This window comes from Protopterus annectens, chromosome 9.part0 (genome assembly GCF_019279795.1).
Source record: "Protopterus annectens isolate FY-2018-M chromosome 9.part0, PAN1.0, whole genome shotgun sequence".
In the NCBI taxonomy this organism is placed as follows: Eukaryota; Metazoa; Chordata; order Ceratodontiformes; family Protopteridae; genus Protopterus; species Protopterus annectens.
The window spans coordinates 376,583,455-376,598,652 of NC_056743.1; the positions used below are offsets into that span (position 1 = coordinate 376,583,455).

Here is a 15,198-nt window from a genome sequence, read left to right on the forward strand (position 1 = left end):
GATCAGATAAGATACTCTCCCCTCCAGAGGATCAGCCCCATTGGTCTAGAGGCTTACCAGTTTACGCTATGGTGGTGGCAGCTGCCACGAAAAAGGACCTTGCGAAGGAAAGTCCTACTGTCCACTTGCCCAACAGAGAGTCCTGGGCGGTGGATAGAGTAGGGAAGCGAGTTTTGCTTCAGTGACCTTTGCTGTCAGGTTTCTGAACTTTTTGGCACATTTTACGAGGCTCCAAAGAGATCTTATCACTGAACTCTCTGGAACCCTCGCTGGTCAAATTTCGGACGGGGCACATGATAAAGTTGCTTCCCAATTTGCCACCCTAGTGTCATTGTCCAGCTCTTCTATGAGGTTGCTGTCCCACGCAACCAAAAGGGCGGCTAGAGCTGCGGGTGCAGGCGTAGTTATGAAAACGCCATGCCTGGATGCACATTTGTGACCTTGCGGACTCCAAGTCTTTCTTTTTCAATGCCCTTATCGAACTGTCAGCTCTGTTAGGTTCTAAAGTTGAAGGACACATTAGCCAGGTGTGAGCATGATGGAAAAACCTTGTCTGCCATTGGCCTATGTTTTTCTAAGCCTCAGCTCTCCTTTTCCAGGAACCAGAGGAGTGGAAAGATGTGGGACAAAATGTCTCAAGGCCCTTTCTGTGATGCACGTGGTGAGGATTCCCCCAGAGACAGAGGGGGTTCAGAATTCCAGGGATTCTTTCTCTGGACGACCGTATCAGCGCTCCTGAAGTGCTGCCAGATTGCTTTCCTCTGGAAGCAGTCGAGGCTCGTTTTTCTCTGCACCAAGCTGCCTGGCACTCTACTACAAACAATCAGTGGGTGCAGAGAATTTCCAGAGGTTACTACATCCTTCTAATCTCTTATCCAAAGCCCCCAAAATTCCTTCCCGATGTTCCACCCAGTCAAAGGGAAGAGGCAGCTTCAGAAATAAGAAAGCTGTGTCAAAAACGAGTCATCCAACAAGTCCCCCCAGACCAGTGCGGATGGGTTTTTTACTCCAGATTTTTTTTGGTGCCAAAAAAGACCAGGAACTGGAAGCCCATTTTGGATCTCAGCCAGCTAAACAAGTCAGTAGTTCAGACCAAGTTCCACATGGTCACGATTCAATCCATTCTCCCATTTCTTCGGGAGGGTTTGTGGATGTGCTCGATAGACCTCCGGGATGCATATTACCACATCAAAATGGACAAACGCTCCAGAAGTCTCCTTCGCTGCCGTCTGGGAGCCAATCATTTCCAATTCAGAGCCCTGCCATTCGTTCTCCATGACGGCCCCCAGAGTGTTCATGAAATGCCTAGCAGTGGTGACAGCTCATCTGAGACTTCATGGATTCCAGGTGTTTCTGTATCTGGACGATTGGCTCCTCTCCACCCTCACCAAGCGCCTACTGGACAGGGCCCTCTGCTACACTCTAGTACGAGCAGACTTGCTAGGCATCTCCATATACTGGGAAAAATCCAACCTTCATCCCACACAGCAATTGGAATTTATAGGGCCAGTATTAAACACTCAAACAAGCCTAGTCTCTCTCCCTCCTCACAGACTTCAGAGATTAAGGGCATACGTGCAAGTGATACTCTGTCGAAGGAAGGTGTCTGCAAGGGAAGTTCTATAGTCTCTGGGGTCTATGGCAGCAGCCATCCCCTAGCTAGATTACATATGAGACTACTACAATGGCTCCTTCTGTCTCAGTGGGTATCCAGTCTTCATCCCCTGAGCTCACAGATCCTCATCACCAACTTCTGCAAACAAGATATCCTCTGGTGGATGAGTACAGATGTAAATATTTGGTGTCGCCCCTTCCAGGCTCCCCAACCTGGCGGCACGGTGACCACGGATGTTTTCCTGATATGATGGGGGGGGGGGTCACTTCCAAGGAAAGACGGTCCAAGGCACATGGTCCAGTCTAGAGGTCATCTTGCATATCAGTGTCCAGGAGTTGAGACCGGTGCTGTTAGCGTTGCAAGCATTCCATCCACTCCTTCCGTCAGGAACGATTGCTATCCAGTCGGACAACATGTCTGTCATCTGGTACATAAACAGGGAGGGACCAAATCCTATCCCCAATGTCACGAGGCCATGAGAATTTGGCATTGGGCGATAGCTACCAACCGCTTTTTAATCGCAACACATATCCTGGGGAGCTCCAACGTGATTGCGGACAGGCTGAGCCAATGCATTCTCTGTCCTCACGAGTGGTCTCTCAGAGTGTGACGACAGAAATTTTCAGCCGTTGAAGCCAGCCTCCTTGGATCCTGGACACTCGTCAGGACCTAATATCTCACCCACAAGGGCTGATTCCCCCCAAATCTATCCACTCTCAAGCTGACAATTTGGCTTCTCCACTTCCGTTAGTTGCCAGGAGGAAACCCTCTCCTCATCTGTCCGAGATATTATTGTGGCCTCACATAAACCATCCACTAGAAAACTTTACAGAGACAAATGGAAAAGATTTGCTATTTGGTCACATAATTGGTAGCAGCTATTTCCAATTTCCATAATGGCTCAGATGGAGTCCCTCTTATTTCAACCCGACTTTGCAAGACTTTTCTCAAGGGAGTTTTTCATAGCAGACCTCCTGTCAGGCAGCCTGTGGAGGGATGGAATCTCTCCCGGGTTCTCCAGTTTCTCTCTCGACCCCCCCCCCCCCTTTGAGCCCGCTGCGACATGTGATTTAAAATTCCTGTCATGGAAATCTTTGTTTTTGGTGGCGGTCACATCAGCCAGATGCATATCTGAGCTACAAGCATTATGCATCAAGAGCCCGTACCTGATCTTCCATAAGGACAGAGTATCACTTTGGACTAATCCATCCTTTCTCCCTAAAGTGGTTTCCGACTTCTCTATTAACCAGTCCATTGAGCCCCCTGTATTTTTTCCAAACTATTCAAACAAGGGAGAATACTGCCTGCATTCATAAGTTCATAGATAGCTACGTTTCTACCTGGACAGAACTATATCCTTTCACAAGTTGGACCAACTTTTCATTTAATTTTCTGGCCCTAGAATGGGGTGTGCTGTATCTAAAGTTATTTTATCAAAACGGTTTAGAGATTGCATTACCATCTTGTATGTTTCAAATTAAAGCTCACTCAACTAGGGCTATCGCAGCTTCTGTTTCCTTTCACTCCAGGGCTTCCATGGGTGATATATCTGCAGCAGCCATTTGAGCTAAACCCCATACCTTCATCAAGCATTACAAATTGGATCTGGTCTCCAGGGTAAGAGCTGCCTTCGGCTCAGTGCTTCTCAGGAATGTTCTTCCTTAAGGGCCACCCAGGTTCTCCAAGTAGCTTGGGATTCTGTCCCATCAGTGATGAATAGGAAGAAGATTAACAACTTCAGATAAAGAAGTTATGTCTTGCCATAACGTTCCATCTGAGTTGTTGATCTTCTTCCAGTCATCACACCCTCCCGCCGTCCCCCACCAGGCAGATGATCTGGGTCCTTGTGGTGGTTCAGGGTTTCTGCGCAGAGATGGCCTCTTCCTTTCTATTTCTTCTATATGTTATATGCAAACTCGATCTGAGGTCACTGAAAGAAGGGCATTGTGGGTAGCAGCTTAGCTCGAGAGTTTTTGGTGTACGCAAGCTTGGTATAAGACCGACTCGGTTCCGAGGGCTTGGAACCGAACCCATCAGTGATGACTGGAAGAAGATCAACAACTCAGATGGAACATTGTGGTAAGACATACCTTTGTTTTCATTCCATCTTCTACTATCCAGACAACTGTCCAGCACTCAAGAGCTTAGTGCAGCCCTACTCAAACGACAGGTCACTAAGATTCTCCAACAAACTACTACTCAAAGTAACTAAATCTAATAATTGTTATGATAACTCTGTATTCACCCACCAAATATCTAAGTCCTGGAATTTTGTGCCTCAGATAATACTAAATTCTAGCAACACATGCAGATTTAAATTGCTGCTTAAGCAACACCTAACCAAAAACTGGCTTTGCTCCTGTACTAATCCAGGCTTATCATTCTCTTCCCTTACTAAATTCTGACATCCAAACTGTCCTTTCTCTCACATAATTCCAGTTTCTCTCTTCCTATCTCAAGCTCAATCTTATTTTCATTTTTCTCTCTCAGGCTTCCTACAGTTTCATCACATTTCCTCCTTGTCCTTCATTTGTGCAGTTGCATTGTGAGCTTCCTTGTACACCTTTATGAAGCAGTTCAAGTTTGAATTTAATTTCTACGTACGTCTTCCTTTGGGGCTACTGTTTGTGTTATGTTCCATGGTAGTAACCACCTAGAAGAATTAACTGGAGACTATTGGAGGATATCCAAGTTGACCCTCCTGTCATCAGGTACAGATAATGACAAAGCTGAAAGACTGTCTAGTTTTTGGCTATGTTACCCCCACCCACCTCTACCCCTACACCTGTAGTGTTTCTTGCCTAGTTTTCTCTTGGCTCTTTCCTTTGCCCTTTTTTTCTTTCGCAGTCAGTTCAGCACTGTAACGAACTGGAGAGTGAGAGATGAGTGATGCATGATGAGAATGGAGAGGATGTTAGGACGCCTTTGAAAGCTTTTGTCTGTCAAGTGAACCTAATGCCTGCAGTATCAGTCCTAGAGGTTACCAGTGATGCACCTCCTGTGCAACAATTCCTTGTCAGAAATGTGGCATTGTGTAATGCATCTTCTCCTGCAAAGTCCATTATGGTAGGAGCACTGGTGATCTCAGGCTCTACCTGCCAAGAAAGCTCTCGGATGGCATTGCCCTATTTTAGGGTGGAGTGTTGTATTGGAGAAGCTTAATGCTAGCAACCTGTGAAGTACTCTGGTGTGTGTGAACTTGTCAGCATGGGGGGGGAGCTACACACCTGCGCAAAGTGTCTGCCACAGCAGCATTTTGTTATGTTTTGATTTCTCGTTTTCCCTTGATGTTGCTTGTTCTCTGTGATTCTTTACACTGTTTTCTTAGCTTCATCCACTTTGTGGGATGCCAGTATATATCAGTTACAGTACTACCTCTTTAAATTAGTCTGAGTATTGCCCAGCTCTTGACTTCAACCTGAGGCTGTAACACTGTTTTTGAGGAGGAGGGATATATTTATGTATCAGCAGTCCTTCAGTTAAGGGAGAGCTGCTTAGCAGATTTTTCAATAGTGGTGCTTTTGGAGAGCTGTTTGACCCCCCCCCCCCCCAACGATGGTAAGACTAGATTACCTGTCATAGTAGCATCTGCCCCTGCTGAGACACACACTACTTAGTCCGCTGATCTTTCATGCTTCAGGTTGATAATTTTGTCTTATTCCTTCGTAAGTATCGCAGAGAGCAAGACACTAAAAACATCTTGGGTAGAAGATACTATTCTTCTTTTTGTACTTTTCTCTCCAAACATCTTTATTGAATTTTCACATATGACAAAGGCAATCTTACATTTATATAAATGAAAAACATGCAAAATGATACCACTTTAGTTGCAAACAGTTTACATCACAGACACTGTTGAAACAACTGTAGTTGCAAACATTATACATCACTTATAAACCATCCAGTCATTGTCAGTTAAGCATTATATGGCTTATTCAAATTCTGCCTCTTAAACCTCGTTCCTGGTGTGCATATGTTCCCAAAATTTCCATTTTTTTCCTATGTAGTTTGCTCCTTCCCTTTTCTATAGATCCCAATGCTAGTTGTTTCATCTCTGTTACTATATTCACTACTTCTAGTAAAGTTGGTCTAGACTTTGATTTCCATTTTCAAGTAATTGCTTTTTTGGCAACCACCATAATTTGACTCTGCAAGACTTTACTATATCTAGGCAATTCCAATTCAGTAGCATAACTCAAAAAAGTCATCTCCCCAGTCAGTCCAATCCACTCACCAAGCATCTCTGACAGAGCGGTCTGCAGGGAATCCCTAAAGTCTGCCAACTCATTACACTTAAAAAAAAGTATGCTCTCAGCTACCTCTTTCTTGCCCATCACACCTCCAACATTTGCTGTCCACCTGAGGAAAAATTCTTTGGAGTCTACTTGGGGTATAAAAATACATATGTAAACACTTCCAGGCAAAGATCCTAAATCTTCTAGACTTTGTTGCATATTTGGGAGGTATACATATATCCCCCATTGTCTCTTTGTGAATTGCTTATCCAGTCTCTCTTCTCAATCCTTTCTAAGCTCCTCTGATTGATTCTTATAATTTTCATGTAATATTTTATATGCTTTACTAATTATTCCTTTTTAACGGCAGGTTCTATTCTACATTTTATTAAAAATTCTACCAGTGCTAGTGTTTCATTTAGGAGCCCCCTATTTCTTTATTTTTGCCTGTAATCTGATATCATTCCTTCATAGGGAAGGCAATCTCTAACCTGCAGTCCAAATAAATTATTGGCCTCTTCTCATTATATTACTTTTCCCTTTCTAGTTGTTTGCTCCCAATACTTTGGTTCCTTTGCCAGTTTTCTCCAATAAATTCCAGCCCCCTCTGCCTATTATCTGTATCCTGACCACAGTCATCCCTATCGGAAAAATCTATTTTCTCTGTTCTCATGCTGGTTTGGTTCTTAAAATATTCCTTGCTATTTTATGAGTATAATACTCTGTATGATTTTGGTTGTTCTCCTTAAGAGTCTGCATCCAAAATCCCAATCTCTCCTTAATTCTAGAGCTTCCTGCCTGTGTCAGCATCATTGGTTTCCACTTTAAATTATAGATGTGAGAGTGTTCAATCTCGCCGTTTGTTCTTACACCTGGGTTCGGAGACGATCCTCGGCTCCGTGTCGGCAGCTTAGCAAAGCTCTGCATCGAGAAGAAGCTCGAGACCAACCTAACTCCCACAATCCCTCTCTGCCTTTACCTCAGATCTAGTTTGCCACTGCAACGTTCGCATCATTTTGATGAGCTCCGACCACCTCAAAGCTAAGATTAATTATTTCTTATATTCCTTTATTTTAGTATAAAACTCTTCTAAAGTTAATTGTGTGTGTGTATGAGTAGTGTTTCGAGGGTTTCTCGGTTCCGTATATAATTTTTATATACTACTTTGAGTTATTCCCTTGGGGCCTACCCCACCCTTTTACTTTTACTAGAGTTGACTATTGGATGTGACTTTATTAACAGGATTTGACAATTTTTTACTGGATTTGACAACTTCTACTGGATTGGACATTTTCTACTGGCTATTTCTCTGTTTTCTGGATTGATTTTGCTAACATGTCAGAAAAAGCTAAATCAGGCTTCAAACGGTGCCAATGTGGACAGAAGATGTCTGTCACAGACAATCATAGCTCCTGTGTCTACTGTCTTGGTACTCTCCATCTGCAAGAGGACTGCTCCATCTGTCATTCTTTCAGTGGGAGGGTCATGACAGATAGGCGCAGGAAGCTTATGGATAGGGGTCTTTTGAAGCCTGCATTCCAAGAGGCTCTGGATGCATCAGACCAGGCATCTAAATCCTCGAAGGAATCGAAGACGTCGGAGCCCAAGTCATCGGCTCCGAGCTCTTTATTCAAAGTTCGATCACCGGTGCCACAGACTTCGGGGCCGAGTGTTGAACTGTTGTCAGTTACCGAGCCTCGAGTCTTGGAACCGGTGACGGAGCTTCCTCCACCTGCACTTTTGAGGTCGGCTTCGTCTTCGATTCCTTCGACGCGTTCTTCCAGGCCCCTCTCCGACACCGATGTAGACCGCGTGGTGCAGAAACTGATGGAGAATACGGCCTTGTCCAAACTTATCTCTGTCTCCTCCCAGTTGGTGTCGAGACTCGAAGGCCTTCCACTATCTCCATCTGTTCCTCCTCCGAGGCCCATCCAGTCTTCAGAGCCGGGAGAGGCTGATCTGTTGATTGTGGAGCCCTCGGTGCCGGATCCGTCTTTTTCTTGGTCGGTACCATTCACCTCGACTCCGTCGGATCCAATACCGGAGTCTCGGAGCCGAAGATCCATCCTTGGGTCCGGGACTGAGAGTCGGACTGATGTTTTGGTTCCGACGCTCCCTCTCAGGGCCTCGGCTGGGATCGACTCGGCTCCGTCCTCGGGGTCGTTGCCTTCGGTGCCTGTCTCGGGGATTCCTCCAACTTCTTCGGTACCGGAGGATACCTCGACTCGGGACCCGGGGGCCTTCGAACTCATGAGGAAGGTGTTGTCTGTTCAGACAACCACTTCAGCAGAAACAGCTTCTCCTTCCCCTAAAGGGCCATTATCCCCCTCTGCACCCACGGCTACATCTAAGCGTCGAGCACCAGTGTCTCAGTCACCCCTAGAGGGTGCCCCCTCTTCCTCTGAGGCTTCTTCGGATGCCCCCCCCAAGGAAGTTCCAAGGAAAAGACTGTGTAAGAGGAGACACTTAGATTCTCCACAAGAATCATTGACATCGGACACTGACTTAGATGAGTCAGAAGGGTCCCCAAAATCACCCTCGGAGGATGTCACCTTTTCTGACATCCTGGAGATCCTAAAACAGAGAGGTGATTGGCAAGCCCTTCCCCCTTCTGAGGATGTCAGTCTTGCTGAAGGCATTTGGTGCTCGCCCTTCCTCCTCCTGGGTCACTCCGCCCTTCGATGAGTTGATGGAACTGATTGCTCGAAGGGCGTGGGAGGCACCTGACACGGTGGAGCCAGTCCCTAGAAAGCCTAACAAATATATTACTGCCCCCCAAGATAAGGCTTATCTGACAAAGGGAGTGCCAGTGGACGCTATGGTGGTGGCAGCTGCCACGAAAAAGGAGATGTCCGAATCTTCCTCATCTGTCCATCCGCCTAACAGAGATTCTAGGACTATGGACAGGTATGGGAAGCGCATTTTTAGTTCAGCGGCTTTTTCTATGCGATCCCTGAACTATTTGACCCACTTCACACGGCTACAGAGGGATCTAGTCAAAGAGTTGGGAGATACCCTCCAGGGTACTACAGATGCTGCTGTCTCGGAGAAGGTTACAGCACATCTAAATACCCTTACATCTATTGCAAACTCATCCATGAGGCTGATCTCATATGCAGCCGAAGGATCGAGTAGGGCAGCGGCTTCAGCGATTGCTCTTCGTAGACAATCCTGGATGCGCTTATGTTCATTTGCGGAAGCCTTCAAGTCTTCCTTTACTAACGCCCCATTTGATGGTGCCACTCTCTTTGGCCCCAAAGTAAAGGAGACCCTTACCCGGTGTGAGCAAGAGGGAAAGACTCTGTCTGCTGTCGGAGTCTGTTTTTCCACCCCAGCTAGACCGTACCCCAAAGGGCAATGTGGTGGAAAAATGTGGTTTCGAGAACCCCAAGGATCTTTCCCAGGCACACAGGGTGATGCCCCCTCTAGAGGCAGAGGAGGGGGCAGTGGTGGAAGACGTCGCCCTGGCGGCAGAGGGGGTCCGCAGAACCAAGGTGACAGGGATACACTCCCCGGGAAACCTTTCCAGCACTCCTGAGAGGAGGCCCGACTGTCCTGCTCTGGAGGCAGTCGGGGGTCGCTTAGCTTTATACCCTCAGGCCTGGCAAAATCTTACATCAGACAATTGGGTAAAAAGCATTGTTACCAGAGGATACAGAATTCCCTTCCTGTTGCCCCCAATCCCACAGAAAAGACTTCCAGATGTGCCGCCCCATCTGCGAGGTCCTGCAGCTATAGAAATTTCAAAGCTGCTAGAAAAAGAGTCATCCAGCCAGTCCCAGCGGACCAAAGAGGATTCGGAACTTACTCAAGGTTCTTTTTAGTTCCAAAAAAGACAGGGGACTGGAGGCCAATTCTAGACCTAAGCAAACTCAATACCTTCATCAAGAAGGAAAAGTTCTAGATGGTCACGCTTCAATCGATCCTTCCATTTCTACAGAAGGACGACTGGATGTGCTCAATAGATCTAAAGGATGCATACTACCACATCAAGATGGCCAGGGCGTCCAGGGATCACTTGCGCTTCCGGCTGGGGGCCAGTCATTATCAGTTTCGAGCCCTGCCCTTTGGTCTGACCTCAGCCCCCAGGGTTTTCACCAAATGTATGGCAGTGGTAGCGTCTCACTTGAGACGCCTGGGATTCCAGGTGTTTCCGTATCTGGACGACTGGCTCCTTTCTGCCACCACCGAGCGTCGACTGATTCAGGCCAGGGATTACACACTACGACTTTGTGTACATCCCGGGATTTCCGTGAATTTCGAGAAATCCTTACTACAGCCATCACAGCATATCTCATTCATAGGAGCAGAATTGGATACACGTTGCTTAATTCTAAGGCTTCCTCCAGAAAGGATAAACTCCCTACGAAACCATATATATCTTCTTCTATCATCCAGAAAATTCCCGGCGAAACTAGTTCTGAAGGTTTTGGGGCTCATGGCAGCTTCTCTCATTGCGATACCCTTGGGAAGACTGCACATGAGAGTTCTTCAATGGCTACTGTTTGCACAATGGTCATTCCAAAAACTACCCCTGACACACGAAATTCTTATCACAAACACATGCAAATCACACCTAGCTTGGTGGCTACAGACTTGCAATCTTTCCAGCGGAAGACCATTTGTGCTTCCCTCGCCGACAGCAACGGTGACCACGGACGCTTCCCTGATAGGGTGGGGGGGCATCTTTCAGGGACAGACAGTCCAAGGCGAATGGGCCAATTTGGAGTAAAATCTGCACATCAATGTTCTAGAGTTGAGGGCAGTGTTTCTAGCGTTGCAACACTTTGCTCCCCTTCTTCCTCTAGGGACAGTTGCAGTTCAGACGCACAACATGTCCGTAGTCTGGTACATAAACAAGCAAGGGGGAACCAAATCTTATCAACTATGCAGAGAGGCCATGAGAATCTGGCAATGGGTGGAGTCCACAGGTCGTTTTCTGATAGCAACGCACATCCCGGGGTTATCCAACGTCATAGCGGACAGGTTGAGCAGAGCCATCCTGTTACCTCACGAGTGGTCCCTCAAACAGTCAGTTGCGAAGGAAATTTTTCGCAAGTGGGGCCAGCCTTCCTGCGATCTGTTTGCGTCTCCAATGAACGCCAAATGCAGGAGCTATTTTGCCCTATTACCCCCTCCAGGGGAAGTCCCCAGAGACGCTCTAGTTCACGATTGGCCCCCGGGTCTCCTGTACGCCTTTCCTCCTGTTCCCCTGATTTCAAAATTTCTACAGAAAGCCAGCAACCTGCAAAGGACAATTATCCTCATTGCCCCATTCTGGCCTCGTCAAATCTGGTTTCCCTCTCTTCTGGCACACCAAATGCGGGAACCCTGGATCCTGGACCCAGAGCCGGATCTACTGACCCATTCGTCAGGGGCTCTCCACCCCTCGCTTCTCTCCCTCAGACTAACAGCTTGGCTGCTCCGCTTCCCTTCTTAGCCAGGTCTGATCTTCTATCCCCAGCAGTTCAAAATATTCTGGTGGCTTCTCATAAAGCTTCCACTACAAAGATCTACACTAGTAAATGGAAGCGTTTTGTGCACTGGGCAACTACACAACAATTGGATCTCGTAATAGCTCCTTTGAATAAGGTCTTGGAGTTTTTAACCGAGCTGTTCCACCAAGGGGCTTCTCCTGCCACTTTGAGAGTGCAATTAGCTGCCATATCAACCTTTCATGTGGGGGAAAGTGGGGCTCCTATTATGGCTCACAGACTTTGTAAGGCCTTTTCTAAAAGAATCTTTCCATATTAGGCCACCAGTTAGAAGTCCTACTTCACCTTGGAACTTGAACCTTCTCTTGTCACAGCTGATGCTACCACCCTTTGAACCAGCCTCTTCCTGTCCTTTGAAGTTTTTGTCATGGAAGACCCTTTTTCTGGTGGCTATCACATCGGCCAGGCGGGTATCGGAGCTTCAAGCTCTTTCTATTAAACATCCTTATTTGATCTTTCACCCAGATAGAGTATCTCTTCGCACTAATCCATCCTTTCTCCCCAAAGTGTGCTCCGTTAATAATATTAATCAGTCCATTGAACTCCCCACCTTTTTCAAAAACCACTCCAATAAATTGGAATATATGTTACACAAGTTAGATGTTCATAGACAACTCAGATTTTACTTGGACAGAACAAAGGATCACAGAAAAACAGACCAGCTCTTTGTAGCCTTCTCAGACAGCAAGAAAGGTATGGCAGTTACAAAACGAACCCTGTCCAAATGGCTTTCTGATTGCATTGTTTTTGTCTATACTGCCTCTGAACAAACTTTATCTGTCAAGCCCAAAGGGCACTCTACAAGATCAGTATCTACATCCCTGGCTCATGCAGCCCGCCTGCCGTTAGACACTATTTGTGCGGCTGCCACTTGATCTACACCACAGACATTCATTTCTCATTACAAAGTAGACAGGATTTCTAGGGACAGGGCAACCTTTGGTTCCACTGTGCTCAGGAACGTTCTCCCCTGAGTTCCTCAGGAACATGGAGCTAGGGACGCTACCCAGGTGTAAGAACAAATGGCGAGATTGAACACTCTCACATATAGAAGTTATGTCCTTACCATAACGTTCCATGTGGAGTGTTCATCTCGCCTTTGTTCTTACATTCCCACCCTCCCACCCTCAGGAAGAACGTCCAGTTTAGGTGCCTGGTTTGTTTCTCCTGCTTCTGCCTGGAGCAGTTGTTATGGCTATGTATTTTAGCTATGTTTATTTTGTTTGGCATGAATGTGTTTTGCTCTCTTCTATTCTGTTGGTTTGCTTGCAAACTAGATCTGAGGTAAAATCAGAGAGGGATTGTGGGAGTTAGGTTGGTCTCGAGCTTCTTCTCGATGCAGAGCTTTGCTAAGCGGCCGACACGGAGCCGAGGATCGGCTCCGAACCCAGGTGTAAGAACAAAGGCGAGATGAACACTCCACATGGAACGTTATGGTAAGGACATAACTTCTATTTTTCTCCTTCTGCTGTGTATAAGAGCCTTAACTATGTTGCTCTAAAATGCCCCCTCAAATTAGGTAATCCTAGTCCGCCTTGTTCTATTGATAGAATCATCTTATCCCACTTGACCCTTGCTGTCTTCCCTTCCCAGATAAAATTCTTCAACTGTTTTTTAATTGCTGTCCACAAATTCTCCGGTTGGTAAAAGTATGCCTGACCTGTGCATAAGACTCAAGAGACTAAAAACATTTTAATGGCTTGTATCTTAGTATCTATATAACAAAACTTCCAGTTTCTCAATTTTTGTATTATCTTCTGTTTAGTCTCTTCCCACATATCCTTAGCTGCCACCACAGAATCATTTCTAATCCGTAGTTCTGTATACTTCATTTTTATCATGTCCCTATAAATATGAATATTGTTGGACCAATTCATGTGTGGGTACATAATTTACTGGTATTGCCTTTGTTTTAGCTTCATTAATTTTATATCTCGAGAAGATATGAGATAGTCTTAAAATGTTCCACAACACTGTAATGTCCCTTTCTGGTTTTGTCATGTATAAAATAATATCATCTGCACATAGAGCCAGCTTTTCCTGACTACCATACCAATTATATCCTTGAATTTCTGAGTCCCTTATTTTCTTTGCCAATGGTTCTAGATGTAATGCAAACAACAAAGGGGGAAAGTAGACAACCCGGCCTGGTTCTTTTACTCAAGCAGAAATTATCGTAGAGTACCCCACCTGCTTTAATTCGCACTTGCGATCCCTCGGAAGGTGCTATTATTGGTGTCAAGGATTAATAGTAGCAACAGATTTTGTTGAGTGCCATGATTGTTTTTCCAGTGGGAGCATAAAGCATGGTCATTTTTAATGTCAGTTCTTGTATTCTTAATTTATTTTCTTGCTAAAGCATTGCATCTGACAAATACTATGTTTTTTTTTTTTTTTTAGGCAAGCCATTTTTCACCAGGGCAAGGAGAATTTCCAAGATGAATGCACTAAACAGCTGCTTGGTAATATCATCATAACTCGATACAACAACCGCACTTATCGCATCGATGACATAGAGTGGAAGAAGTGTCCGCAGGATCGCTTTACAATGTCTGATGGCAAAAGCATCACATTCCTGGAATATTACAGGTATATGTCATTCAGCTCTGTGTTTATAGCACCACAATAAGTGTAATATTTGCCAATGTGCCTATGATCCTGTTTCAAGCATGAAATGTCTTGTTAAGTAGTCATGTGGGCTGTTCATCATATCGATGACTGCTGCAGTAGTCTTAGCTATATGGGCTTTATCCTGTCAAGAATTTAACAACTTCCAAAGCTTAAGGGCACCTTTCATGCATCCAAACCATCAGTCAGCTCGAGCTGCGCTGACTAAATACCCAGGTTTGGGTGCCAAACCCTTCAGTTTTCTTGAAGTATATGCTGCTCTGAGGCTTTCGAGGATCGATGGTCAACTTGTGCTGTTCTTGTGTTGTACAGATAAGTTTCCTTTTGAGAAAAGCTTTCCATTAAAAATAGTTTGTGCTTTCCTTTTCAGGAAAGTTATTTTTAAGTTAGGAGTTTGTTTTAATGGACTATCACAAAACTGTATTGAACTTTTAAATGAAAGTGTACTTTTTTCCTGTCATTTTAGAAGTTGTTCAGAGTACTTAAAAACAATTTTTTTATGTGAAGGAATGTTTATTTTATTTTCTTGCGCTGGCTAAGTGTTTTAATTTGCTTTTTATTTTGTTTTGTTTTTTTTTGTGTGTGAAAAAAAGTGACATAAATAGTTTTAACTTTTACCATCTTCTACTGCTTGTTTTCCTTATAAAAGTGGTACCATTTTTGGCATGACCGTAGAACAAACTACCAATCCATGGTCTGCCCTTATTCCAGACACAAAAAAAGTTAAACAAAAAACCTTTGCCACCACAGCAGGCTAACAGTTTGCTTTATCCACAGGTGGGTGACTGCTGGGATATTAGTTGTTCATTAGCCGACTCATCTTTTACCTCATATCGCTTTGGTGTAACATGTATAGGTGCTATGGACCATGAATTAGCCACATTCTGTGTGGCTATTGGGATCCCCTCATTGTCAACGGTAAGCTACTCTTTTCGGCTGTGGGACAGTGAAAAGGGACAGCTTCCCTGTTTAGTCAGAATATTGTGCCCATCCTTGGGGAAGATGCTGCTGACATAAATAATACTGTTGGTCCTGTATTTCCTGTCAAAAAGAAACAGAAAACAAAACGTATATCTACTCCTCCTCAAATTCCTTTGGATAGGTTCAGGGTTTAATTAAGCTTGTTGCTCCTGCCTTTAAGGTTATTTCTGGTAAAAGAAAGTGGGATACTTCTTTTCCTGAAGAGATTCAAGATCCGGACAGGAAGATTAAAGGATAGATACTG

The 15,198-nt window shown here is 45.1% G+C and overlaps 1 protein-coding gene across 1 annotated transcript in view; it reads left to right on the forward strand.

Moving 5' to 3' along the window:
• PIWIL2 (piwi like RNA-mediated gene silencing 2) overlaps positions 1–15,198 on the forward strand; it is a 2,846,460-nt gene that overhangs the window by 402,878 nt on the left and 2,428,384 nt on the right. The window contains exon 5 of the mRNA XM_044082113.1: positions 13,746–13,934. Coding sequence (XP_043938048.1) covers positions 13,746–13,934 — 189 coding nt within the window. The remainder of the gene's footprint in view (positions 1–13,745; positions 13,935–15,198) is intronic.